Source organism: Protopterus annectens, chromosome 7.part0 (assembly GCF_019279795.1).
Source record: "Protopterus annectens isolate FY-2018-M chromosome 7.part0, PAN1.0, whole genome shotgun sequence".
NCBI classification, from domain to species: domain Eukaryota; kingdom Metazoa; phylum Chordata; order Ceratodontiformes; family Protopteridae; genus Protopterus; species Protopterus annectens.
In genome coordinates, this window is record NC_056739.1 from 193336788 (window position 1) to 193360622 (window position 23835).

The 23835-nt window shown below is 41.1% G+C and overlaps 1 protein-coding gene across 3 annotated transcripts in view; it reads right to left on the minus strand.

The window, feature by feature from the left end:
* The window catches only part of ADIPOR1 (adiponectin receptor 1), a 726925-nt gene that overhangs the window by 482170 nt on the left and 220920 nt on the right, over positions 1-23835 (minus strand). For all 3 annotated transcript variants that reach the window (XM_044076682.1, XM_044076684.1, XM_044076683.1), the window contains exon 4: positions 1291-1462. In XM_044076682.1, coding sequence (XP_043932617.1) covers positions 1291-1462 — 172 coding nt within the window. The remainder of the gene's footprint in view (positions 1-1290; positions 1463-23835) is intronic.

The window sequence follows — 23835 nt, forward strand, 5'->3', positions numbered from 1 at the left end:
ACATTGCCAAAAGTGGTTAGAAAATCCTTCTATGTGGCCCACCTAATCACAAAAGGGTTTGCATCCAGATCAAAAGAGGTCATTGTGCCCCTCTATGCATCACTCATCAGACCCATCATACAGTACAACGCCCCATTTGGGATGCACCTTACAAGACACCTGCAGCAGCTGGAAAGACCACAGACGTACCTCATCAAGAGGATCACTGGCCTCAAACAGATGCCCTATGCAGCTCGACTGAAGAAACTCCAGCTGTACTCGATTGCATACCACCTACTCAGAGGTGATCTCTGCCTGACATACAAGGCCATGTCCAACCCAGAATTGATGGATATGCTCCACCTAAAGAAAACCATATCCCCTCCAGCCACACGCTCTAGGGATCTAAACCTCACCACAACAATAAATGGACGTGCTGGAGGGATAGATTCCTGTCCCAGAGACTTCCCATGCTCTGGAACAAGATTCTAATCTACATTAGGCACAGCTCCTCACTAACACTCTTCAAGACAGACCTTGACGAGTGGATGGGAAACCGGAGGTTTACCCCGGGGATCACTTCAGTGGCTCTGCTGGGCAAAGGCACAGGGAACTAATCTAAGGGGGCGGCGAAAGCAAACACATTCCGGCTAGGCTTATAAATGCCTTTGGGCAGATAGCCTAGTACCTACCTATGAGCCTAAATAGGTAGCAAAGTAGGAGGAAACTATTAGAAAGAAAGGAAGAAACATGCAAGTCCTTGAGGTAAGTAAAAAAAAAAAAAAAAAAAAAAACTAGATCAAAAAGCAGAAAATAAATGGAATGGCTTGACCTGAAAATATATCAATTCCAGCAAGTCAGAACACACAAGAACTACAAAATAAAATAAAATAATATAAAAAATAAAACTTCTGAAGCAAAGCTCAAAAATGTTAAACAAACTCTTAAATTTGCAAAAAAGATAGCCTGGGGCCACTTCTGTGGTGCAAGCATAACTTGCAGCAAAATATTGCTTTCCCAGCTGAATTCTATTGTGTAGCTCTGAGAGGTAATAGTAGCCTGGAAATTTTCAAAATCCAACATAACTAAAGGCTTGTATCTCTATTACTGTTGGTTAACAAGGATAGACCTCCTCATATCAGATGTCAGTTCCCAAACAATTACTGCAGGAAAAAAAAAACAGCTTGTAAAACTTAATATATCAAGCAGGCAAGCATCATATTTCTGGTACTATTCCAACTAACAAAACGCAGGCTTTCCCAAACTACTTCAAAATAAAGCTTTTACATCCAAGATATAAATATTTCTTGCCTATCAGGTGAGTCCATATGTTGCCAGTTTCTGTGTGTATCCTGAAAATGCTTTTGAAACATGCTCTGAAAGAAGGCATGGGTGGGCGATGTCCCTGTAGCAGGTAATCATTGTCTTTCAGCCAGTCTGGGAGCACATCATAAGGTATCACTCTCCAGCGCCCTTCCCAAACCTTAAAGAAACAAAAAGGTAAGCCTGAGTATCTGAGGCTTTAATTACACATAATCAGTATTCATTCAAAGACAACTACAATTAAACCACAAATGTGTATCAAAAATGCATTAGATGGGTACCTATCAAATACATTGTGGAATGGATTTCTTGTGGCTATGCAAGAGTATTCTAATGAAACATACAGGATTTGCCTTAGTGACTGTATAAATAAAATAAATGCTACAGCAAAATCCCACAAAGTTTTAAGCAGATACATTCCTCAGTGCATTCTGAATAGTGATATCCTATAGATCATCTTGGTAAGCAAATTACAGACCTAAAGCAGTGGAGACTGGGCCACTATCCCACATCATCAAAAGTGGGTTACATTTTCTGGCAACTTACCATAACAGTACATACTCAAATAGATCACCGCTGCAGTAGCTTTTAGCTATATGGAACACATTCTGCCAGAAACAATGGACATCTAGCCATTCTATAAAGCTCTGACCACCTTCCATGCACACCATACATCCTCTCCAAGCATACAAGTGCATGCTGGTTTAAGGGGGATATATGGGCATGCCAAATATGAAAGACTTCTTGCCCTAGAGGAGGAGGCAGCTGAAGCACAGAACTCTTAAGAAAATGAAGTGCCAGAACGTTCAAAGTAATGTGACAGGGACCTCACACTTGCCATGGAAGACAGGAAATAAAAAGGGGCAACGTAGGACATTAATACTGCAACAGTGATCTAGTTGAACATCTACTGTTATTTTACACTGAACATAGTACAGCTGTGTACATCTTATTGTATCACAGCTGCAGTAGCCTTTAACTACATGGGATGATTGCCAGAACTTATTTATTAGCATTTGTTTACTGGGAAAGTCCACTGGGCCATTCAGAACCCATTTTCAGTAGAGGCCCAGGGAGAAAAGCTCCACGGGTCAAAAACAGTTTGACAATGTATAACAACAGAAACAGTTAGCAAAACAAAGACATAGTACAAATATACAACATAATACATTGAATAACACATTACACAATGCAGAAAAATAAACACAAAGCACATGTAGTAGATTGAACAGTACAATTCAAATACAATTCATGCTATTTTGAAAGTATAGGATAATCAATCCTGTGAGGCATGAATTTTGAGATAGAGTAACATATGGTAGACTTAGGTGAGACATTTAGTATATGTAGCCATTAATTAGTAAGGAAGGATTAGAAGGGAGAAGTTGAAAAGGATGAACAGTTCTTAAGGAGGAGTCAAGTTGTAGGAGGTTAAGAGTTAAAGCAGAAAAGATGAAGGGGCGAGGGCCAGAATCTATGAAACATTAAAGAGATCTCAGAGGCATAAACACATGAGAACTCCATTGCCCACCACACCACACATAGTCCACACACCTGTGTCTCACAGCCACTAAGGTCTAAACATAAACCCAACATATCAGTCATAAGAGACTCCATTGTGAGAGACACAGATGTGCCCCCCACCAGGCTGGATAAGGTGAAAGTCACGGTTAGTTGTTTGTTGGTTGCCAGAATCCACCATATCACCAATGCACTCAAGTCTTTCAAAAGGTACTGTTATGACTCTGTCATAGTCCATGTTGGAGTGAATGACTTGAGACGCATCACCCTGCACTATATGTAGAGAGACATGATCGAGCTTGCTGAATATATGCCCCATGTTCCTAGCCTTATGCAGCATTCTACCGTCACCCAGAATGATGCCTCCCTACAAACAGAAAATTATTGACTAACAATTGGCTTAGTTTCTGGTGTCATTCGAAGGGGATCCAGTACCTGACAGCCTAAGATGATATGACTGACAAACCACGATGTTTTGCCAAAGATGGCCTCATCTGTATCCCTTGGGCTTCAGGCTCCTGGCAAAAATCTCTTGCCTCCCCCATAGTGCTTTTTATAGGCAATGCCATGAGGTCAAAACTACCAACATGAAAATTTCATCAAAACAAATTAAAGGTCATGCTGCTAAACGCTAGGAGTCTAAACTTGAAACTGCACTCATTGCAAACATTCTTAACCCTGAAAGAAGATGACATTTGTGCAGTCACAGAAACCTGGTTCAAAGCTGCAGAGAGCACCCCAGCCATACCAGGTTACTCATCCTATCACTCATTTAGACCCCAAACCATGGGCAGCAAAACAAAAGGAGGTGGAGATTCAATCTATATATAAAAGGCATACACACCTCTAGGCTGGTCAAAAAGTATGATGCACAGGAAATACTCCAGGTGCAGTTAACAATTGACAAGACCCCTATTAAAATCAAAGCTAGCTATAGGCCTGTAACTTGACTCAAGATGCCCACTCTACCTATCTGGACCTCTTCGAATCTATCAGGATTCAACCCTTTACCCTGATCCCGGGCGACTAACTATCCAACCATAGACTGGAAGAAATACTCGTGCCAAAACACATATGCCCATACATTCCTTGGTTTTAACAATGCAAATGCCTTGGACCAGTTGGATGACACCCCCACAAGAGGGGAAAATATCTTGGACTTGGTATTAACTAACACGAGTAACCACTGCAGCATCCCTACAGTGTCATCATCCCTGGTCATATCCGACCACAAAACAGTCACTTTCAAAGTCATCATCTCCCCCAACCCCCAACTAGGGTCAAACAAAAAAAAAATCTCCAAAACTGATTACAACCTCCTGAGGGAAGGTATAAACAGCTTCACAACCACCTCCCCCTCCATTGGAACTGGCACATATGTCCAAATCTACACATTTGAGCATTTATACAGCTGAATGGAATCGGGGAATACCAGACATGATGAAATGATCCTCCTCAAGGAAGAGTAAACCTGCCTGGTGGACATCTACAATAAATAAACTCCATAACAAAAGAAAAAAAATTGCTGTCCAGGACAAAGAAGGAGCAGGTGCCTAACTGGAAACAATCTCTCCTTAGCCTGAACAAGCAAATAAGAGCACTAGTAAAATCCTCCAAAGCAAACCAAGTCAAAGCTGGCCACAACTACTAAAGACAATCATAGGGCCTTCTTCACATATGTCCGCAATCTCAAGGGAAGCCCCAGATTTGCTCAGAAATGGTGGTCAAGGACACCACGTACACAAACGATGTAGATATAGCCAACCTGATGGCAAACAGGTTCAGTGAAACTTCACTTCTGTCCCCCCATCAGTAAAACAGGACATCCCCAGTACCTGCCCTCCTCCTCTTATCTCTAGGGAGCAAGTCATCACTGCCCACTTAAAGGCAAAAAATACAGCCTCCATGGGACCTGATAACATCCCAGGCTGCATCATACATGAACTCAGGCAGGAACTTACATCACCATTAGGCAGCCTATTCAACCAAATTCCCCAAGTACCAGCTTCGTCCCAGCCGAGTGGAGGACAGCTACTGTCATCCATTTGCACAAAAGTGGAGCGTCCACCAATCCAGGAAATTATAGACCCATCAGCCTAACTAGCCTGATCTGCAAAGGCCATGGAGCGGATTATCATGGAACTCATTAACTAGGACAATGGCAACCTCCAGACACTTAATCCCACATAGTTTGGTTTTGTCATGGGAGGTCATGCCTGTTAAATTTGGTCGACTTCTTTGAGACAGTCACCAAGGCCATAGACAAGGGGAAGACTGCACACTGCCTACCTTGACCTGGAAAAAGCCTTCAATACTATTCCCCATAATAGATAAACTCTATCAGGCATCAATCCATATGTTACCAGATGGGTAGCAAACTGGATCACTGATACAACCCACCTAGTCAAAATAGGGAAAGCCACCTCAAGTAGTAAACCCCATAACAAACGGTACACCCCAGGGATCGGTCTTGGGGCCTTTGCTGTTTGGAATATACTTCTCGGAGGTGTAGGACAAATCTAGTGGACTATGGCTAACCAAGTTTGCAGATGACTGCAAGCTGGGTGCTGTCATCAATTCCCCTAGTGATGTGGACATCCTCCAAGGTGGACTCACCCAAACAGATGACTGGTACCAGAAACATGGCCTCAAACTGAATGCCAAAAAATGCATCATCATCCCTTTTGGGGAGGGTGACATCCCCACAAATTATCACACTGATAAGGTCCAAAGTACGCAGTCATGAGGGACTTGGGCACCCAGGTTGATAGCAAACTGACTTTTAACCACCATATTGCCTCCGTTGTAAGGAAAGCTTTCTACATGTTCCACCTCATCAGTAAGGGTATCTTATCCAGGGACAAGGTGGTCATAACATCTCTGCATTCTTCCCTTATAAGACCCATTACTGAGTACAATGCCCCTGCACATGCAGCAGCTGGAGAGACCACAGAGGTTCCTCGTCCGGAGAATCCAGTACCTCAAACATCTACCCTACACAGACAGGCTAAAAGCTCTGTCCCTCTACTCAGTTTCCTACAGACAGCTCACAGGTGGCCTCTGTCTGGCATACAAAGTAATCTCAGGTCCCACCGTGATGGGACTGCTGCATATCCACAAGTCAAGCTCCACTCCAGTAACCCACACGCGAGACCTCCACCTGGTCTGTGACATCACTAGGACTTGTTGGCGGGAGAGATTTGTGTCCCAGAGACTACCCATGTTGTGGAATAAATTCCCTCTCCACATAAAACAGAGTACCTCATTAACCCTTTTAAACGTGACCTGGACAATTGGATGGGGAACAGAAAAATACATCCCTGGGATTCCACCTGTGTCCCTGCTAGACAGTGGCATAGGGTGCTGACTTGCTGGAACATGGGTTCAATTCTTGGATAAGCTTGTAAGGGCCGCAGGGTCAATAGCATAGTAACTTCCTATGACCTTATGAGAATACCTCTGGCAAAAACTGTTCTAGCTCTGAAAAAGGAGTGAACCTTGTAGTGCCTGGTGAAAATATGAACACAGGTCCAAACAACAGCCTCTAGAATAGATTTAAAAAAACACCCCATTTTCAGAAAACCCCAGAAGTAGCATAGTTCTGGCACAGTAAGCCGAAACCTTCGGGGAGGACCTTTGCCATAAGAGTAACAGAAGTGAACAGTCTGAAACTGGGAAATTAGTCTGCTGAATATCTCTGGCTGCCCTCTTTCACTTGTCAAATAAAAGAAAAAAAAAGCTCATCAGATTTTTGGAAATCTTTACTCTTACGAGATAATTTATGGCCATCCAAGGTCTGAAGAATTCTCTCTCCTCTTTTGTGGTTCAGGAAAAACACAGAGAGGTGAACTGTCTGGTTTAAAGTAAATTCAGAAACAACATTACGCATAAAGAAAGGACTGGTTCTAACACTCATTCTGTCTTTAAGGAAGAACAGAAAAAGTTGAATAGGCATAAGGGCCTATAATTCAGAAACCCTCCTAGCAATTGTCAGAGCAGTGAGCAACTCGCTCTTCCAAAAACAAAATTTTAATGAAGAATTGACTGCTAGTTCAAGAGGAGAAAGTTTTTCCACAACAAAATTTAGATCCCAGGCAGGAACCACCTGTTTTATGGGTGGTCTAATACCTGATACCCCTTTCAAAAATTGTTTAAATGGGAAAAAAAAGAAAGGGGTGATCCAGTGGCACAGGCAAAAATGGCCACAAGCTGTACCTTGATAGAACTGTATGAAGGGCCCGATTTGAGCAATTCACATAGGTGATGGAGAACTAAAGGGGTCCCCACATGTGATGGTTCTTTGTCTTTGTCTCTGTCAAAACACAAGCTAAAAAATCTTTTCCATTTTGCTAAATATGATTTCCTAGTAGCAGGTTTCATGGTCTCCTTTAATACTCATTGCATGATCTCAGGAAAAAAGTGCCAAAATGAGATTAAAAAAAGCTGCCATCCATACAGTTAGATGGCAACAGAGAACATTGAGGTAGATGACAGATACCATGTCCTTTGTGAGCATGAGCACTCGGAGCAAAATTTAGGAAACTGCCACTGGCCATATGCATGAGAATGGAGAATCAGTGTTGACTAGACCAAAAAGGATTCACCAGAAGTATCCTTGGCATGTTCTTAGGAATAGGAAATTACTAGGCTATTGGTCCTGAGGCCTTATAAGCCTAGTCAAGAATTTAACTCATGTTCCAACAAGGTAGCACCCAATCTCCCTGTCCAGCAGGGATACAGGTGGAATCCCAGGGGTGGATTTTCTGTTCCCATTGAGCTTAAAAGGGGATAATGAGGTACTCTGTTTGACGTGGGAAGGAGTCTATGCCACAAAAGGGGGAGTTCTCTGGGACACAAATCTGTCCTGCTAACAAGTTCTACTGATGTCAAGACCAGGTTGAGGTCATATGTAAGGGTTACTCAAGTGGAGCTGGACTTGCAGATATGCAGCAGTCCCATCAAGGTGGGGTCTGAGATTGCCTTCTATGTCAGACAGAGGTCACCTCTGAGGAGTCTGTATGAGACTGGGTAGAGGGACAGGGCTTTTAGCCTATCTGTGTAGGGTAGATGTTTGAGGCCCTGGATTCTCCTGGTGAGGAACCTGTGATCTCTCCAGCTGCTGCATGTGCTTTGTGAGCTATATGGCGAAAAGGGTGTTGTACTCAATGGGTCTTATAAGGGAAGAATACAGGGATGTTATGCCCTCCTTGTCCCTGGATGAGATACCCTTCCTAATAAGGTGGGCCATGTAGAAATCCTTCCGTACAACAGAGGCAATATGGTTGTCAAAAGTCAGGTTGCTGTCAACCTGGATGCCAAAGTACCTCACAACTGATTGCGTGTTTAGGACCTTGTTATCAATGTGATAATTTGTGGGGACATCACTCTCCCCAAAGGGGTGATGATGCATTTTTTGGCATTCAGTTTGAGGCCATGTTTCTGGCACCAGTCATTTGTTTGGATGAGATCCTCAGGGATGTTCACATCACTAGGGGAAACTGATGAAAGCCCAGATTGCAGTCATCTGCAAACTTGGTCAGCCATAGCCTACTGGTTTTGGCCTGCACCTCATAAAGTACATCCCAAACAGCAGAGGCCCCGAGACCAATTCCTGGGGTACGACACTCATTACGGGTCAACTGCTTGAGGTGGGTTCCACTATTTTGAGTAGGTGTGTTCTATCAGTCAATAAGTTTGCTACCCATCTGGTAACACATGGATTGATGCCTAGTTGAGAGAGTTTATTATACCCGAGTGGAGAATAGTATTGAAGGCTTTGGCCAGGTCAAGGTAGGTGGTGTGCACTTATCTTTAGTAGGATTCTGGGTGACAGACGAAAGGAGGAAGCATAAAGTAAGACTAATTTCATCTGTTCCTGACTTTCAACATCCCTAGCTCATATGTGTACTGCGTAGTTTCACTTAGTGCATAGTACTGTGAACCAGGTGTTTAGGCCAGTTTACTATCAAATTTTCGAATATAACTCCATCAGCTGCACTTTGTTTGGACATGGAAAGTCGAACACGGCAATGCGGAACTCCAAAAGCCAACCTAGGAACGGGTTTTAACATGGGTCGAGATAGGTGGTCACTACTATTGCCGAACTACAAACCTTGCCCCTATCTCGACCCATGTTAAAACCCGTTCCTAGGTTGGCTTTTGGAGTTCGACTTTCCGTGTTTGAACAAAGTGCAGTCGATGGAGTTAGATTCGAAAATTTGATAGTAAACCATTTAGGCCACCTTTATAGTTATGATTTCTAATTTATGACCAGGTTTGTCTATGGAAACTTCTTTTTGAATTTATGTTCAAGCAATTCTATACTTGTTGTCTAATATCCTGTTTAATTGTTTCGCAATATTCTATCCACTGTATGCTGCATCAATTGTATACCTCTGATTTTTACTCCTTTTATATGTTCTATGCTCTTTATAGAAAACAGCTATGTTTATATAATATTTTTTTTAATAATTTACTATGTAATTGGAGCTTTTCTCCCCTGGCCCCCACTGAAAATGGTCACCTTGTGTCCAGTCAGACTAACCCAGTAAACAAATGGAAAATAAATAAATAAAATTCCCATCCAAGGGTAAGGAAATACATCTGCTTTTCAGGCCTTGTGGCAAGGTGCCCTGGAACAGAACTGTTTTGTTTGTTTTGACAAGATGCAAACTAATGTACTTGGGGAGCTCCCACAAGTCAAGAATCTCCTGAAAGACCTCTGCCTGCAACATCCACTTGGGAGGGTCTGAACCAAATCTGCTCAGTATGTCTGCTACTGTATTCTGCTCTGATGGAATGCATGTTGTTTAGGGGAAAGGGTTGCTGAACTGCTAGTTCTCAAGCAACCATCACTGACCTGCAAAGGTGTTAGGATCTCATTTCCCTTGTTTGGTTATATACCACATCAGTGTAGTAGTGTTAGTGGTCCAGGTGTCCACAGCTGATTTAAATGAGTTGACAGCTTTTATTACGCCCATTATTTCTTTGAGATTTGTGTGCCTGTGTTTGAACTGAAGCTCCAACATGCCCTGGACCTTGACACCTTGGGATACTGCCGCCAAGTAAAGTGTGAGGTATCACTGGTAATTGAATAGGCATAGGAGGCGGAAGAGGGACAGATAGATTTTGTGAAGCTCAATTTGCCCATTGTGAGCTCTTTTCTGACAAAATTTAGAACAGGGATAGGAAAGGAGAGGATGCTGATGCTGGGTTCAAATAAATTTGAGACAAGATTTTCTCACGTGGAGCCTAGCAAATAGGATTGTAAGAATGGATGAGACCATGCAACCCAGAATAATGAGGAGATCCATTGCTGTACATCTTTTCTGATGAGCCAGATCTAGAAAACCTAGACTGTATGGTAAAGCAAATGTAGAACAGATGCATGGTAAAGTGAAGGGATGCTAGACAGTCTTGCAGAGAAGAAGCTGAAATGAGGCAATCATCCAAGTAAGGGTGAAAATAAATATTGTGAAGTCTACAGAAGGATATGACTAGGGCCAGGCACTTTGTGAAAACCTTTGGAACAGTACAGAGACCAAATGTTAAAGAAAAAGTGAAAAGTAATCCCAAGATCTTAGATAACATTTGTGTTTTTTATGTAGAGGAATATGGAGAAATGTATCTTTTGATGTCTATAGCGACCAAATAAACCTTGGAAAACAGAAGAGGGGGAAAAAAAGTCTATTAAGTGAGCACTCTCAATTTTGACATTAGGAGAAAAGTGTCAGCTTTCAAAAGCTCTAAAATTGGTCTTCAGGTACCATCTTTCCTGGGTACCAGAAAAAATTCTTGAACAGAAACATTTTGCCTTTTTGGGAAAATGGACCAGGCTCCATTACTCCCAGAGACTAGAGATCTGATAAGATTTGAGGGAACAGAAGAATTGTCTTTTGGTGCAGTGGTACTCCTGACTGAAACAGAGGGTAGGGGGGTGCCCACTGTAGCTTCTAATCATGTTGGATTAGGGTAGGGGGGTGCCCACTGTAGTTTCTAATCATGTTGGATTATCTTCACTGCCTAAGCATTTCAAGTTATCAGTTTCCAAAGATACATACAGTGGGAAAGATTGCCTGCAACTTAATAAGGAAGGCCAGGTAAAACAACATCCACTGTATCATAAGTAAACTTAGAAGTGCTTTGTGACTTGGGAAACAGTACTGACCATATCAAGTAAATTAGATTTAATCTCCGAATTTAGAAGGCAAGAAATAGATTATTGCATGGCAGCAAAAATGGAAAGCAAATACTTAGCTATATGTGGGAATTAATTTCTCCAACAGCCAAAGTGGATGAAACAAACATTTTCCTCAAATCTGTCAAAAGCACGACTGGCTTTTTAACCTAGGACAGGGTTAGAACAGAGGATTTTAGAAGTTTTGTTCACATCAAAGGAAACAACCAGGATCAGCAATGGGATTTTTGAAAAGAAACTTAGGAGAATTTGAACTTCATAAAATCTACTTTAGGTTTCTGGGAGCAGTGGGGCTATAAATCAGGGCAGACAGAAACTGCATTAAACTTGTCCTCCCAAGCTCCAAGTACAGGAGGGCTGCTAAAGGCTTTGGAGAATCCATAGCAAATATCTCATAATACGTTTTTTGAGATTCTGAAACTTTCTTCCCTTCACATTCAAAGGGATCTTTTATTTTAGCTATAGTACAAGAGAAAGTGCCCTCAGATTCACATCCATAGGAAATAAGGGAAGATAACAGTGAAGTGTGGTCAAGTCCTTCCACATCCAATCCAGATAGACTTTCTTCTGAGGAAGATCATCACTTTTTAGCAGGAACAGATACTGGAGTCAAGGACTGTAATGACTGGATGTCCATAAACAGACCCTATGCAAAACAGAACTGTTTCTCCAGAGTTATTCTTAATAACCAAAGTAGAAGTGTGGGCAATCACTTAGTTTTGTATGTCCTTTTCTTAGGAGGCTTCAAGCATGATAACTGTGGGAGAAGAATCCAAAGGCTAGACCTCCATAAGTGACCTAGAGAATTCCCCTCTCACCCTCTGTCATCCTTATCGACACATCTGCCTGACAAAACATACGATATTCCCAACCTAAACAGCCTGCAGTGGAGTCACATCAGAAGGACCAGGAGAATCAGTTTGGGAGATGTGAAACTGCCTCTAAGGAGACTTCTATTCCATTTCGCAGAAAAAAGGTGGACATGTAATGCTCTGCAGAAACATCTTCTAACAACTTTTTCTTCTATGAGGGGAGATCTGCTAATGGAAGCTGGAGACCTGTGTCATGTGAGCAAAATCCCTAAAGTGTCTGCTTTTAAGGAAAAGTCTGAAGAAGTTTAGTCTACTCCTAACCATCTTGGGGATGAAAGAAAAAAACATTTCTCAAGTCCCAACATTGTGTTGCTCTCCTAGACAGAATATGTGGTTATTGTTAGGGATTTATCGAACACACAGCATTTGCTCTTTATGACAGGCATATAAATTTATCAGCTGAAAGTTGTAGCTGAAACCATCTGCCAATATTCATACCACTAAGCAGATAAGAAGCCTGCATAAGCGTACATACAGCAGGAAAGTTCTGATTTTTGGCACACCTGTACATCCTTTTATCAGCATTCAGGCCTTTGTAAACTGGCATATGTCCTATGAAGTTAAAGGCCGCTGCAACAGTGATCCAATGATGAAGATCTACAGTAAAAACATAAACCAAAGCAGAAACAGTGTCAAAACCACCAATAACGAAAAAGCCAAACACTGCTTGCACCACGTTCTCAAACAAAATTTTATTGTAGCTGCGATATCCCACAGCTGTAATTGGGATAGTAATGCGTTGGTCTGGTTACAGCTGTGGGATATCGCAGCTACAATAAAGTTTTGTTTGAGACCGTGGTACAAGCATGTTTGGCTTTTCGTTATTGAAGATCTACAGTAACTGGGATATTTCTCACCACAGATCTAGTTTCAACATTAACCAGGGACAATGTGAAAGTTCTCTAGCTCAATGACAACCATACATTCAAAACTGCTAACTCAGCTGGTAAACCCCATGTCTATCACTTTGCTTACAGTCTTCTTCCTGCCGGAGTACTGGCTTTTGCCTTGTGCACTTGACATTATGTGCAGTTATGAATGCTTAACATACATGCTGTGGTGGGGACAGACTGCTCTCCACTGAGGAGGCAAACTTCCTTGATCACCACTGACAATGATACAGTGGAGGCACCTCTAAACATAATGTAGTGATAAAGCAAGCACAATCCCAGGCTGGACTCAGTACCTTGGGATAAAATCTACTTTCAGCTTATACAAGCAGCATTCTACAAATTATTCCTGATGTAGTGAAGAGAAGAATCCAGCCAGACATTATAATGCAAGCCTTGCTATTTTACCTTAGTGATAGTTGCCACCACCACCTGTTAGTCAAAAATCTTTTAGTCAAGACTGATAGACCAAACAAACTGTGTTCTAGCAAAATATTTAGCAACATTTTTTATGTTGGAGCAAAGCCTCCATGCACATTCCATTCAGCAGATACTTGTTACAGTCCGATATTCACTATACCTAAAGACCCCAATCTTTCCGCAAGATGAAAACATTTAAGTTAAGAATTTCATCACTTTGCCAGTCTATGACTTATCGCTCTTAAACGTTACGGGAAACCCACACTTTAATGTAAAAGGAAATACAATGAAACTAAACCTAAAAGCTTTGAGGCAAGGTTTATCCTTTAAGAAGTTAGCCTCAAAGCAATACTTAAAACTAGAACTGCATACACAACACACTTAAATATATACATAACACTTTTATAAATCAGTATTACAATCCTACAGAGCTAGTAATGGATAACAGTACAAGAATCACTTCAATTCCTATAAAATGATACAGACCGTCTCACTTTACTATAAAATAATACAGACCGTCTCACTGTACTATAAAATGATACAGACCGTCTCACTTTACTATAAAATGATACAGACCGTCTCACTTTACTATAAAATGATACAGACCGTCTCACTTTACTATAAAATGATACAGACCGTCTCACTTTACTATAAAATGATACAGACCGTCTCACTTTACTATAAAATGATACAGACCGTCTCACTTTACTATAAAATGATACAGACCGTCTCACGTTACTATAAAATGATACAGACCGTCTCACGTTACTATAAAATGATACAGACCGTCTCACTTTATTATAAAATGATACAGACTGTTTCACTTTACACTGTTGTGTCTTTCGGCTTTTCCCGGTTAGGGGTCGCCACAGTGGAATTCCGGTCCGCTAATGATTGGCAGTAGGTTTTTAATTGCAGAGTTGCCAGCCCTGATGCACAACCTTCAACGAAGGTACGTCCATTCATGCATGTCTCCACACAGAAGACGCTCTAGCTGAGAATCGAACAGGACAATGTCTTACTGTGATAAAACTTAATATACAAGCTCTTGGTCTACTGCAAAAGTAGCAGGGCATTCAAATGAGCTGCCAGTGGTTACAGTATGGCTAGTGCTAAGAGGCAGGAATGGAATGAGGAGTGGCTGGTGGCAAGGGGGGGTTGCAGAAGCAACTCAATGAGTAGAACTAATCAGAGAGGTGGGGCTACGTTAAGCTATGGTCACCAAGTATGGTTCCCATTTTAATAAGTAATTTGCCATACATTACTCTTGATCAATAGACTTCCAGAAGCAGTGTTTCTCTCTGGAAATATCACAGTATGAGAAACATCCTCCTTTTCAGGTGTATAAGGTGGCTGAAATGGTTACACTAAGACATCACAATGAAACCCTACTCCACTAAACAAAGAACTTTTTTTCCCAATAGCAACCATCCTCCTTGAATGCCACCAATGTTGTGCAACATTATGAGTACACAACTTGCATAACTGGGCTGTTTCAGACGATGCCCCCTATGGATTTAGCCAGTGCCCTGTATCTGTGCAAGTGCACAAAGTGAATTCTGTTCCAAGCCTACCCTGTCACTTCCTGCACTACATACTGCAGTGAATCTTTACCAAGTTTCCCCAAGCATACCCCATAACAATTTGTAGGGTGCTCAACACTGGCTCTGCTGCAGTTTCATGTCTACAAATACAAAGTACATCATCAGCGTCATCATAAATTGCATGTCCTAATACACTAAAAGATGTGAACTTACCATTTCCGCTGTTTTTTCATACAGTGATAAAAAGCAATTTATGACAAGCAACACGAACAATCTTTAAAACAAGTGTATGATGATCTAGAAGAATCAAGTAGGGCAAAATGAAAGTTGTAAGGGAGCAGCCTGCTCAAAGAATAAATTTTAAGGTTATAAACAGGAAAGTCAGATCTCAGATTACTAATATGAAAGGAAAAAGGAGGGTGTTTGGGGTATTGCAGTAAGAATTAGGCCACTTATAGAAGAACCGGGACACTGATTTGTGCTGTGAGACTATTTATGTAGTCATTAAAACTTTTAAATAATCCTTAACAAAAATCCACCTGCTCAAAGTATTGAAAAAAGGAATTGGGTCCAAACACTTCAAAATTATGTTTAATGTTGCACAGATCCCAACAGGAGAATTTCTGTCAGTGCTGTCACAGACAAAATTAGCAGCACGCAGAGAAAGGCAACAGTTAAGATCAGCATGCTCAAAGACAGAATTAGTAATATATGATAACTAAGGTCATTTACTCCAAGTTGTGCAGTAGCAAGTGTCATCTGCCATCAATGCTGCAACCACGACATGCCCCAAGGATACAGAACAGGTATAATAATCTTAAATCAGTAGAATTGCTAGGGCAGGGTAAGAAGGGAAATAGTCCCGGGCACGAAGTGTTGGGGGGGTGTGATCAGCAAATTCTGATCACTCTATAATGCAATCCCAGCTTTTAAAAGCCAGTATTGGATTTGCAGTCAAATCTCAGCACTGTAGCACTCCGCTTGTTACTTTGATCTAACTGTAATAAGCCAACCATTTATGGCTTTATACCACTTTTTACAGTGAAGTGCTTTTTTTACACTGTTTTTTTTTTGCCCTTCATTTGAACAGCTGAGCGGGTTGGGCACTAGTTCATAGCACTAGCCTAGGGTGCCAGTTGAACCAGCTATGCTTCTGATATTAGTCATTACCTACAGGACTTCTAAAAATGTGAAATAGTCAAAGGCATACTTAAACATACTTCACATTATTCACTTTTTTTTTTAAATAAGAAAAATTATGTAGCCAGCTACTAGGACAACCAGAGACAAAATCCTGACTGCAGTTCAGGTTACCTGGGTTTGATCAGCAGTTTGAGTGACTGATATAGTTGGCTGGGGAAAATGGCTTTGGCCATTCTTTGGGCAGGTGGGGAACAGACAGCCGCTGCATACATCAGCCCCCTTACAGTTAGGTTGCACACGATGTTAGGATAGGAAGCAAAAGACGCAACCTGGTTGGGAGTAGTCATTAGTTTCACCAAGCCATCAGTGGGTGGTAGTGTGTACAGTGAGCATGCAGAAGTTTGGACCCACATGGGGAATGCACTGTGAGCCCCACAGTGACATGGTTCATGAATCCCTTCTCCCAAAGACCGCAGCTAGGGCCATCATAAATGCCTTTTCTGCCAGCAAGAGCACAAGCAATTCCCATGACTGACTGAATGATGACCATCCACAGTCAGATCTCACCTTTGTTGCTATGGAGGCCTTCCTACCTTGGAGGAATGAACTGGGCCAAATCCAGATGGGAGACACTTGGTGGTCAGCAGGCACAGTGCAATAAATACACAAAAAATGATATGGGAAGGATACAGTGTTTTTCAGAGAGATTCACACATTTATTCTTTCAAACACAGAATATTAAATAATCAGGCCTACCAAGTAGAGGTAAACTACATCATAAAATATAAACAAGCAGACATGATTTACCATTCATAATGGTAGGATTTTCTTTTTCAAGAGCAGGACTGCTGGAACAAAAATTAGCATGCAGTTTGTTAAATTAGCATGCAGTTTGTTAACTCAATCCCATACTTTACTGTTTTGTAGAAGCTGCTTTACCAGGTATCTTGTTACCAGATGCCCCAGAACACCAAGTACCTTTCATTTGGCAAAGTACTGTGGTCTCTACGTAAACTAAATGCAACTCCTAGAAGTATCCGAACTTCCAATTACAGTGCAGACAGAAAATGTATTTTTTTTTGTGGAACATTCTTTGCTACAAACTCTGACTAATGAGAAATTCTAAAAGCAGAAGAGCATGCATCAAAACCTAAAGACAAGAAAAGCCTCATCTAGCATCTTTTCAACATTGGCCCTCTTTCTGTCAAAACCTATTCCACATAACTCGTAGTTCTTTCATACAATGTACATAATACAGTTATGTAAGTAAACTGACCATGACAGTAAATGTTCAAATGATCACTGCTGCAGTAGCCTTACCTATATAGGTTACATTCTGCCTGGGATATAACAGCCAGGCAACTTCCAAAGCCTAACAGCACATTCCATGTGCCCAGGCTATTGAAAGTTTGAACTGCTAAGAAAATCCAAGTTCTGGGTCCCAAGCCATTCAGAGCTTTTCATGACAACTGAAAGGAAAAGGCTAGAGCCCTGAAACAGGTAAATACATGGGAAATGACAATTAATGTCCTCACTCTGGCAAACAAAAATTATACAAAAAATAAGGGAGGTGGAGGGAGAAAGTAGCTACTGCAGCAAAGGTCATTTGAACATCTACTGTTATGGTACGTTTACTCACACAACTAAATAAACTGTTCATTTGATCACTGCTGCAGTATTAGCTAAAAGGGTAGGATATCACAGCCTAAAAGATTTGGGAGGAGGAAGGATAAGGGTTTAGGAGTGCCCTGGAGAATGGTCCTAGCAAAGCCTGTTTGAGGCCAGGTAAAGAAATGCATAGAGGACCAAGTTGCTGCCTACAGAATATATCTAGAAACTACCCCTTTACAAAAAAGCACTGATGAAGACAAGGTCCTAGAAGAACATGCCTTGAGCTTCTCTGAAATTTACTTGCTATGGGAATAACAAAAATAGATGGCATGGGACAAGCATTATGAAACAGTCTGATTTGACACAGGCTGACCTTTTTTATCACCTTCACAAGAAATAAATAAGCGATCATAAATTCTGAAGATTTTAGTCCACAGTTAGATTAGCATTTACTAAATGTTTAGCAGAAGGATTTGCTAAGGAAATCACTACAGGGTCAGATGTGATAATAGAGAATAAAGATTTTTAAGACTTGGGAACTTTATACAATATACTTTCTTATGGGCTGCAGACTGGCTGTCAGGCATGTTACAGACTACAATAAAAACATCCTCCACATGTGATGGAACAGGAGTAAGTTGTGGAAATTCCAGGTGTAATAAATCATATTTTTTCAAAGTAATTGGAATATCATTATGCTTCCACTGAAACAAATGATTCATCCAAGAATTGGTTTTATCTTTTACTCGAACAAAACGGATTTCCAGGCACTTATATTCTGCAAGTGTGTAGACCCTCAGAGAAGTTGCCCATTTGACTTGTTTGTTGGATAGTACTATCACTAATCTTTAACCGCTTGATTTCATTTGATTTATGCTGAAACCTAGTACTGTGTATTAATTGCTGAAAAATGCTGAATTTTTTTCTGTTTTTATAAACTGTTGCATGCTTGTTTACTGTTTTGCTGTACAATTGGAAAGCATAATCTGTTTATATTGTAGAAATTCTGTATGCAGAAATTGGGTATTGTCAACTGCATTCTGTCTTCCTTCTGTTTATTCCAGCTTGACTGAACACTAGCAGCACTTGACTTGCTATGTTGTGTATTCTCTCTTCATTTTGCCTACTCCAAATTTTGGAGTAAACGCTTGTTTCCCTTGACCATTCTGCTTTTACCTGTGTGCTTTCTCCCCTCCCAGTGTCTACTTAAAGGCCCCTTTCTACAAATCTGTGCTTTAATAACTGCTGCTTTTTTGTTTACTGTTAATGCTGTACAATTAGAAGGCATAATCTGCTCATATAGAATTTCTGCATGTAGTATTTGGGTACAGGCAACTGCATTCTCTTTTCCTTCCGCTTACTCCAGCTTGGCTAAATGCTTGCGTTCCTTGACCTTATTATGTTTTGTGTGCTTTTACTTTTGCGTACTCCAAATGTTAGAGTAAATGCATGCCTCCTGTGATCATTCTTCTATTACCTGTGTGTTCCCCCCAGTACCTACTTAAAGGCCCCTTTCTCCATATCTGTGTTGTAAACTGAGTTACTCTCCTTTCTAGCTCCTCAAGCCTTACTAATCTTGTCTTTCCTTTCTACTGCTACCTGCAAACCCGGAGTCCTCTCTCCAGGCCTTCTGCCTTTTCTCTTTCTCACCCCCCCCAGCCTGCAACGTTCACTCTTTTTTTCTGTCTCTGTCAATCCTTTGCCTTCTATATCACTCTTTCTGCTTGCCCCTAATATTCACTACCCTTCCATTAATCGCTCTCTCTTCTAGAGATTTAATATTTCTTTACCCACCCTAAGCCCACTCTTATTTTCATTACATCTTTTATTTTACAGTGGTCAACTACACAGAAATGTGACCTCAGTCCTCCCCAACCCTGAATATACCTGGCTGACATTCAATCTACTGACCCTCAAAACAATACAAGGATTGCTGTCTAGCCAAGGACAGGAGGAAACCAACAAAAACAGAAAAACACCATCACAAGCTTTATGTACGTGTCCCAATTGCTTCTTCCTCACCTGGTATTAAAAGCATTTTTTTGTCTTTTGTTTTTGCAAATTAATCTAGACTACAGAGTGCACACGTATTTCTTGGCTCACTAACCCCCATCACCTCCATCTTCTTTCCACCCCCTAAGTATGCATCTCTCTCCCTAGTATTTGTATCACTTTGGCACCTAACTCACTTCAGGAAAGTGTGCTAAAGGCTAAGACATTGCTGCCTATCTCCTCACTTTCTTAACCAAGGGCTCATTTCATCTGCCTTTACTCAACTAGTCTCTCCACTCTAAACATTTTCTCACTGATGAACTTAAGTGCAAGCCCAAATTAGTTTTTTTTTTTGAAGCATAGGGTTCTTCTGCTCCTGTCTCTGCCCACTCCCCTACCCCACTCCCAACCCCTGCCCCCACTTTCTTTACATATATAAACTCTTATTCCTTACCACACCCCTTCCTATCACACCAATCACCCTCTCTAACTAATCTAACACCTGCTTCACTCTTATAACCACTCCCACCTATCTACCCTCCCTTACATTCTCACTTCCCCCCTTCCCCTCCTCACTAACTCCTTTTCATTTCAAGTCACACCCTCTTTGCTTTCACTACTCTTAGTCACTGCATTCTTGACTCATCTACCACTCTTCCCTCTCCCTACCTACTATCTGCTTATGTGGCCACTCTATCTCTTCACTGCCTTTCTCTTCCTCTCTCTAACAACCTCTTAACATTCACCACTCTACTATCAATCCCCTTCACCTACTCTCCCCTATACTCCTAACACTGATACTATCTCTTACCCACAATTAATCTCCCCATCACTCTTCTGTATTTTACCATCTGACCTCTTCAAAGTTCCTACTTGTTTGAACTCATCTCCTCTGGTCAGAAACCTAGATTTTCTTCTACCCTGAACTTACTCTCTTCTCACTTTCAATACCTTTCTTATGGATGGAGACATCCACCCTAACCAAGGGCCTCCCACATCTTCCTTGTGCAATATCACTACTCATACCCCTCCTTCTCACTTACCCCTTCCTACCAGTAATTCCCCTTCCAAATGTCTAAAAATCTTCTCTCTAAATATTCATAGTATTGTAAATAAAGTAACAGGCCTGCACTCCTGGATATCTAACATATCTCCTCACATTCTTGTCCTATCAGAAACTTGGCTGAAACTTCACATCCTTAATATACAAATCCTACCTCCAGATTATTATATCTTTTGCTCAGACAGAACCAATAAAACAGGGAGAAGGGTTGCTACTCTCTACTTTGAGATACTTAACCTGTCCCCTCTCTCCATCTCTGTTCCCTGTTTCTCACCTGCTGAAATACTCATCGTAAACGGTTACCTCAACCTTCACAAAAAAAAAAAAAAATTGCCATACTTTCTATATATATATCCCTACTGGCGATAATATTCCCATTCTAGAGAACTTCCTGTCCTGGATTACTCACCATATCCCTTATGAAACTATCATACTTGGAGACACTAATATAGACTGGACTAAACTGTCCCCCTCACACCCCACCCATAGTCTTAACCAACACATCTCCACCCCTACTAGAACAAACAAAAACTCCTTATCCAGACCCATCCTTGACTGGTTCCTTACTTTAGTTCCTCGCCTCTATCATAATCCCGGTATACTTCCTAACTCATTGAGTGACTACTCTCCAGCCTTCATATACAGATTTACCCAACACTCACCTAATGACCCTACTTACAGGGTATACCGAAACCTTACCCACTTTGATCCACTTTCAACTCCAAACTATCTGGCATTAATTGGTCCTTCCTCTATCACCTTCCTTTCAGTGAGGCAGTAAATTCCTTCAATAAGATTTTCCTTGGCACACGATTCTGCTGCTCCGTCCAGAAAATCAGAATCAAATCCAACTACACCTCTTGGCTAACAAAACAAACCCACTCAATCATGCACAAAAGAGATTCTTCCTGGAAAGTCTGGGTTAAAAACAAGTCCCCTCTCTTACTGCAGACATACAGACAGCTCTGAAACCTGGCTAAAAAACTTGTCAACAAAGGCAAGAGAGCTTTTTTCCCCCCTCTAACCAAAGTAGCCCACACAACAATCCACAAAAATTCTGGACCACCATCAACAACCTACTCCACCCAGGTAACCCTACTACTCCCTACCACTTTCCTAACACTGCTTCTGAAACTGCCTCCCTCCTTAACAACTATTTCATGGAAACTATTCACAAATTCACACAATACACAAAACAGTACATCTCACTTAACACTTCCACTACTCCATAACAAAACTCTCTCCAATGCTTTTTCTTTCCAACCAGTCCCAATTACTACAATTAAATCTCTCCTTAACAAACGTAAACCCTGCTCACCCTCAGCAGATCAACTACCCCCTCATTTCCTAAAAATAGCTGCACAATTCATCACCTTCCCTGTGTCTATTCTTATTAACAGTTCCACCTCAGAAGCCCTGATCCCTGACATTTGGAAATCCTTCTATACTATCCCTTTTCACAAAGGTGGCAACTCTACAGATTCTTCTAACTTTAGAACAATTGCTATCCTGTCCCCCTATCCAAAATCTTGGAAAAGTGCATCCATGTTCAGCTACTCAAACAACTTCTCGAGAACAGTCTCCTCACCGTATCACGTCTACTGCATTACTGTCATTTACTCAAATAACAGCTGAAGCCCATGAAAATAGCCTCATCTCCAGTCTTTTCCTCGATCTTTCAAAGGCCTTTAATACTCTCTCATTTTAAACTTCTAACTAAACTCAGACATGCATCTCTCTACCTCATCCATCAGCTGGTCTTTAGCTAGGTCTCTGGCAGGCACCAATTTGTCCGCTGGCAAAATATCCTCTCTCCATTCCTCCATGTAAATACTGGAGTTCCCCAAGGATCAATTCTGGGCCCCCTCCCATTTAATATATTCACTAATAAACTTCACTCTTCTACCAACCTCTCTACACTTCTACAGTATTCCCACAACATCCCTGATCTACTAGCTCTCACTCAGCAAACCTTTTCCTCTGTTGAAACCTGGCCCTCTGATAACCAACTCATATTAATTAAAAAAAAAAAAAAAAGAAAGAAAGAAACCTCCTCCTCTTCCTCCCTAAAACACTTGCCCAGCACAAAGCCTCTCTCTCTATACCCTCTCTCAACACCATTATTAAACCTGAACCCCATATTAAACTACTTGCAGTTATCACTGATGAATTAAAATTTGATATTCATATTCAACAAAGTATAAAAAAGACCCACCAGAAACTTGGACTTCTCTTTTATAAATCAAAAATTTCTGTCACTCTCCTCCAAACCCTTCCTTGCTCAGGCCCTACTCCTACCCTGCCTTCTTTACACTGCCCCTGTCCTTGCTCATGTTCAAACATCTCTCATCACTAAACCAGAGCAAACTTACAACAACATTGCCAGATTTGCTGCCAACCTTCTTTACAAATCTCACCACTGTCTTTCTCTTAAGTTACTCCAATGGCCATAATTCTCTAAACAGCTACTTCTACCACAGGTACATATTGCACACACTATCCTACATGAACCCTCATATTGTCCCTCCATAACCCCCCCTAGTCACCTCTGTACTGCCAGTAAATACCTCCTTCAGTTATACAAACTGAACAAAAACATTGGTAAGACCCTTTACAAATACTCTGTAGCTCATGTTTGGAACTCACTCCCTCTCAGCATAAGAATCATTCAGCATAAATATCTGTTTAAGAAGGAACTTAAAACTTTTTCTCCTGAAGACTTGGTCATGCCTTTGTCAAACCCCCCACTTGAACTAGTCTCCTCTCTTCTCATCGTATCTGCTTTTCCCTATCAACTTCTTCCTCCTTGTACTTGCTCTAGCAAACTGTATTCATACTGTACTCCTTAGTGTAATATTCTCTAAACCTTTTAATTATTTGGCCTATGTTTATATACTGTTCTCAAATTTTGGAACTTGTACTAAACTGTTATTTTACCAATGCATTGTACTGCTGTGCACAAATTTTTGACTAGATGTCTGTGACCCTACTTTAATATTTTGCAAATATATTTACTTGTATTATTTCTGGAGCTTTTCTCCACAGATCTCCACTGTAATGGGCCCCTGGCTCAGTGGGACTAACCCGGTTAATAAATGTCAATAAATAAATAAATGAAAAGAAAATTTTTCCAAGGGACAATCATAAGAAATATTCTCATCAGAATCAGTTACCTGAAGAGAAAAAAAACAGTTGCTGTTCCCTCACAATCATTTCCCGGTTTATCACTCTTGGAATTTTCAGAAAATGAAGTTACTTTTCTATTACCAGTAAATCCAGA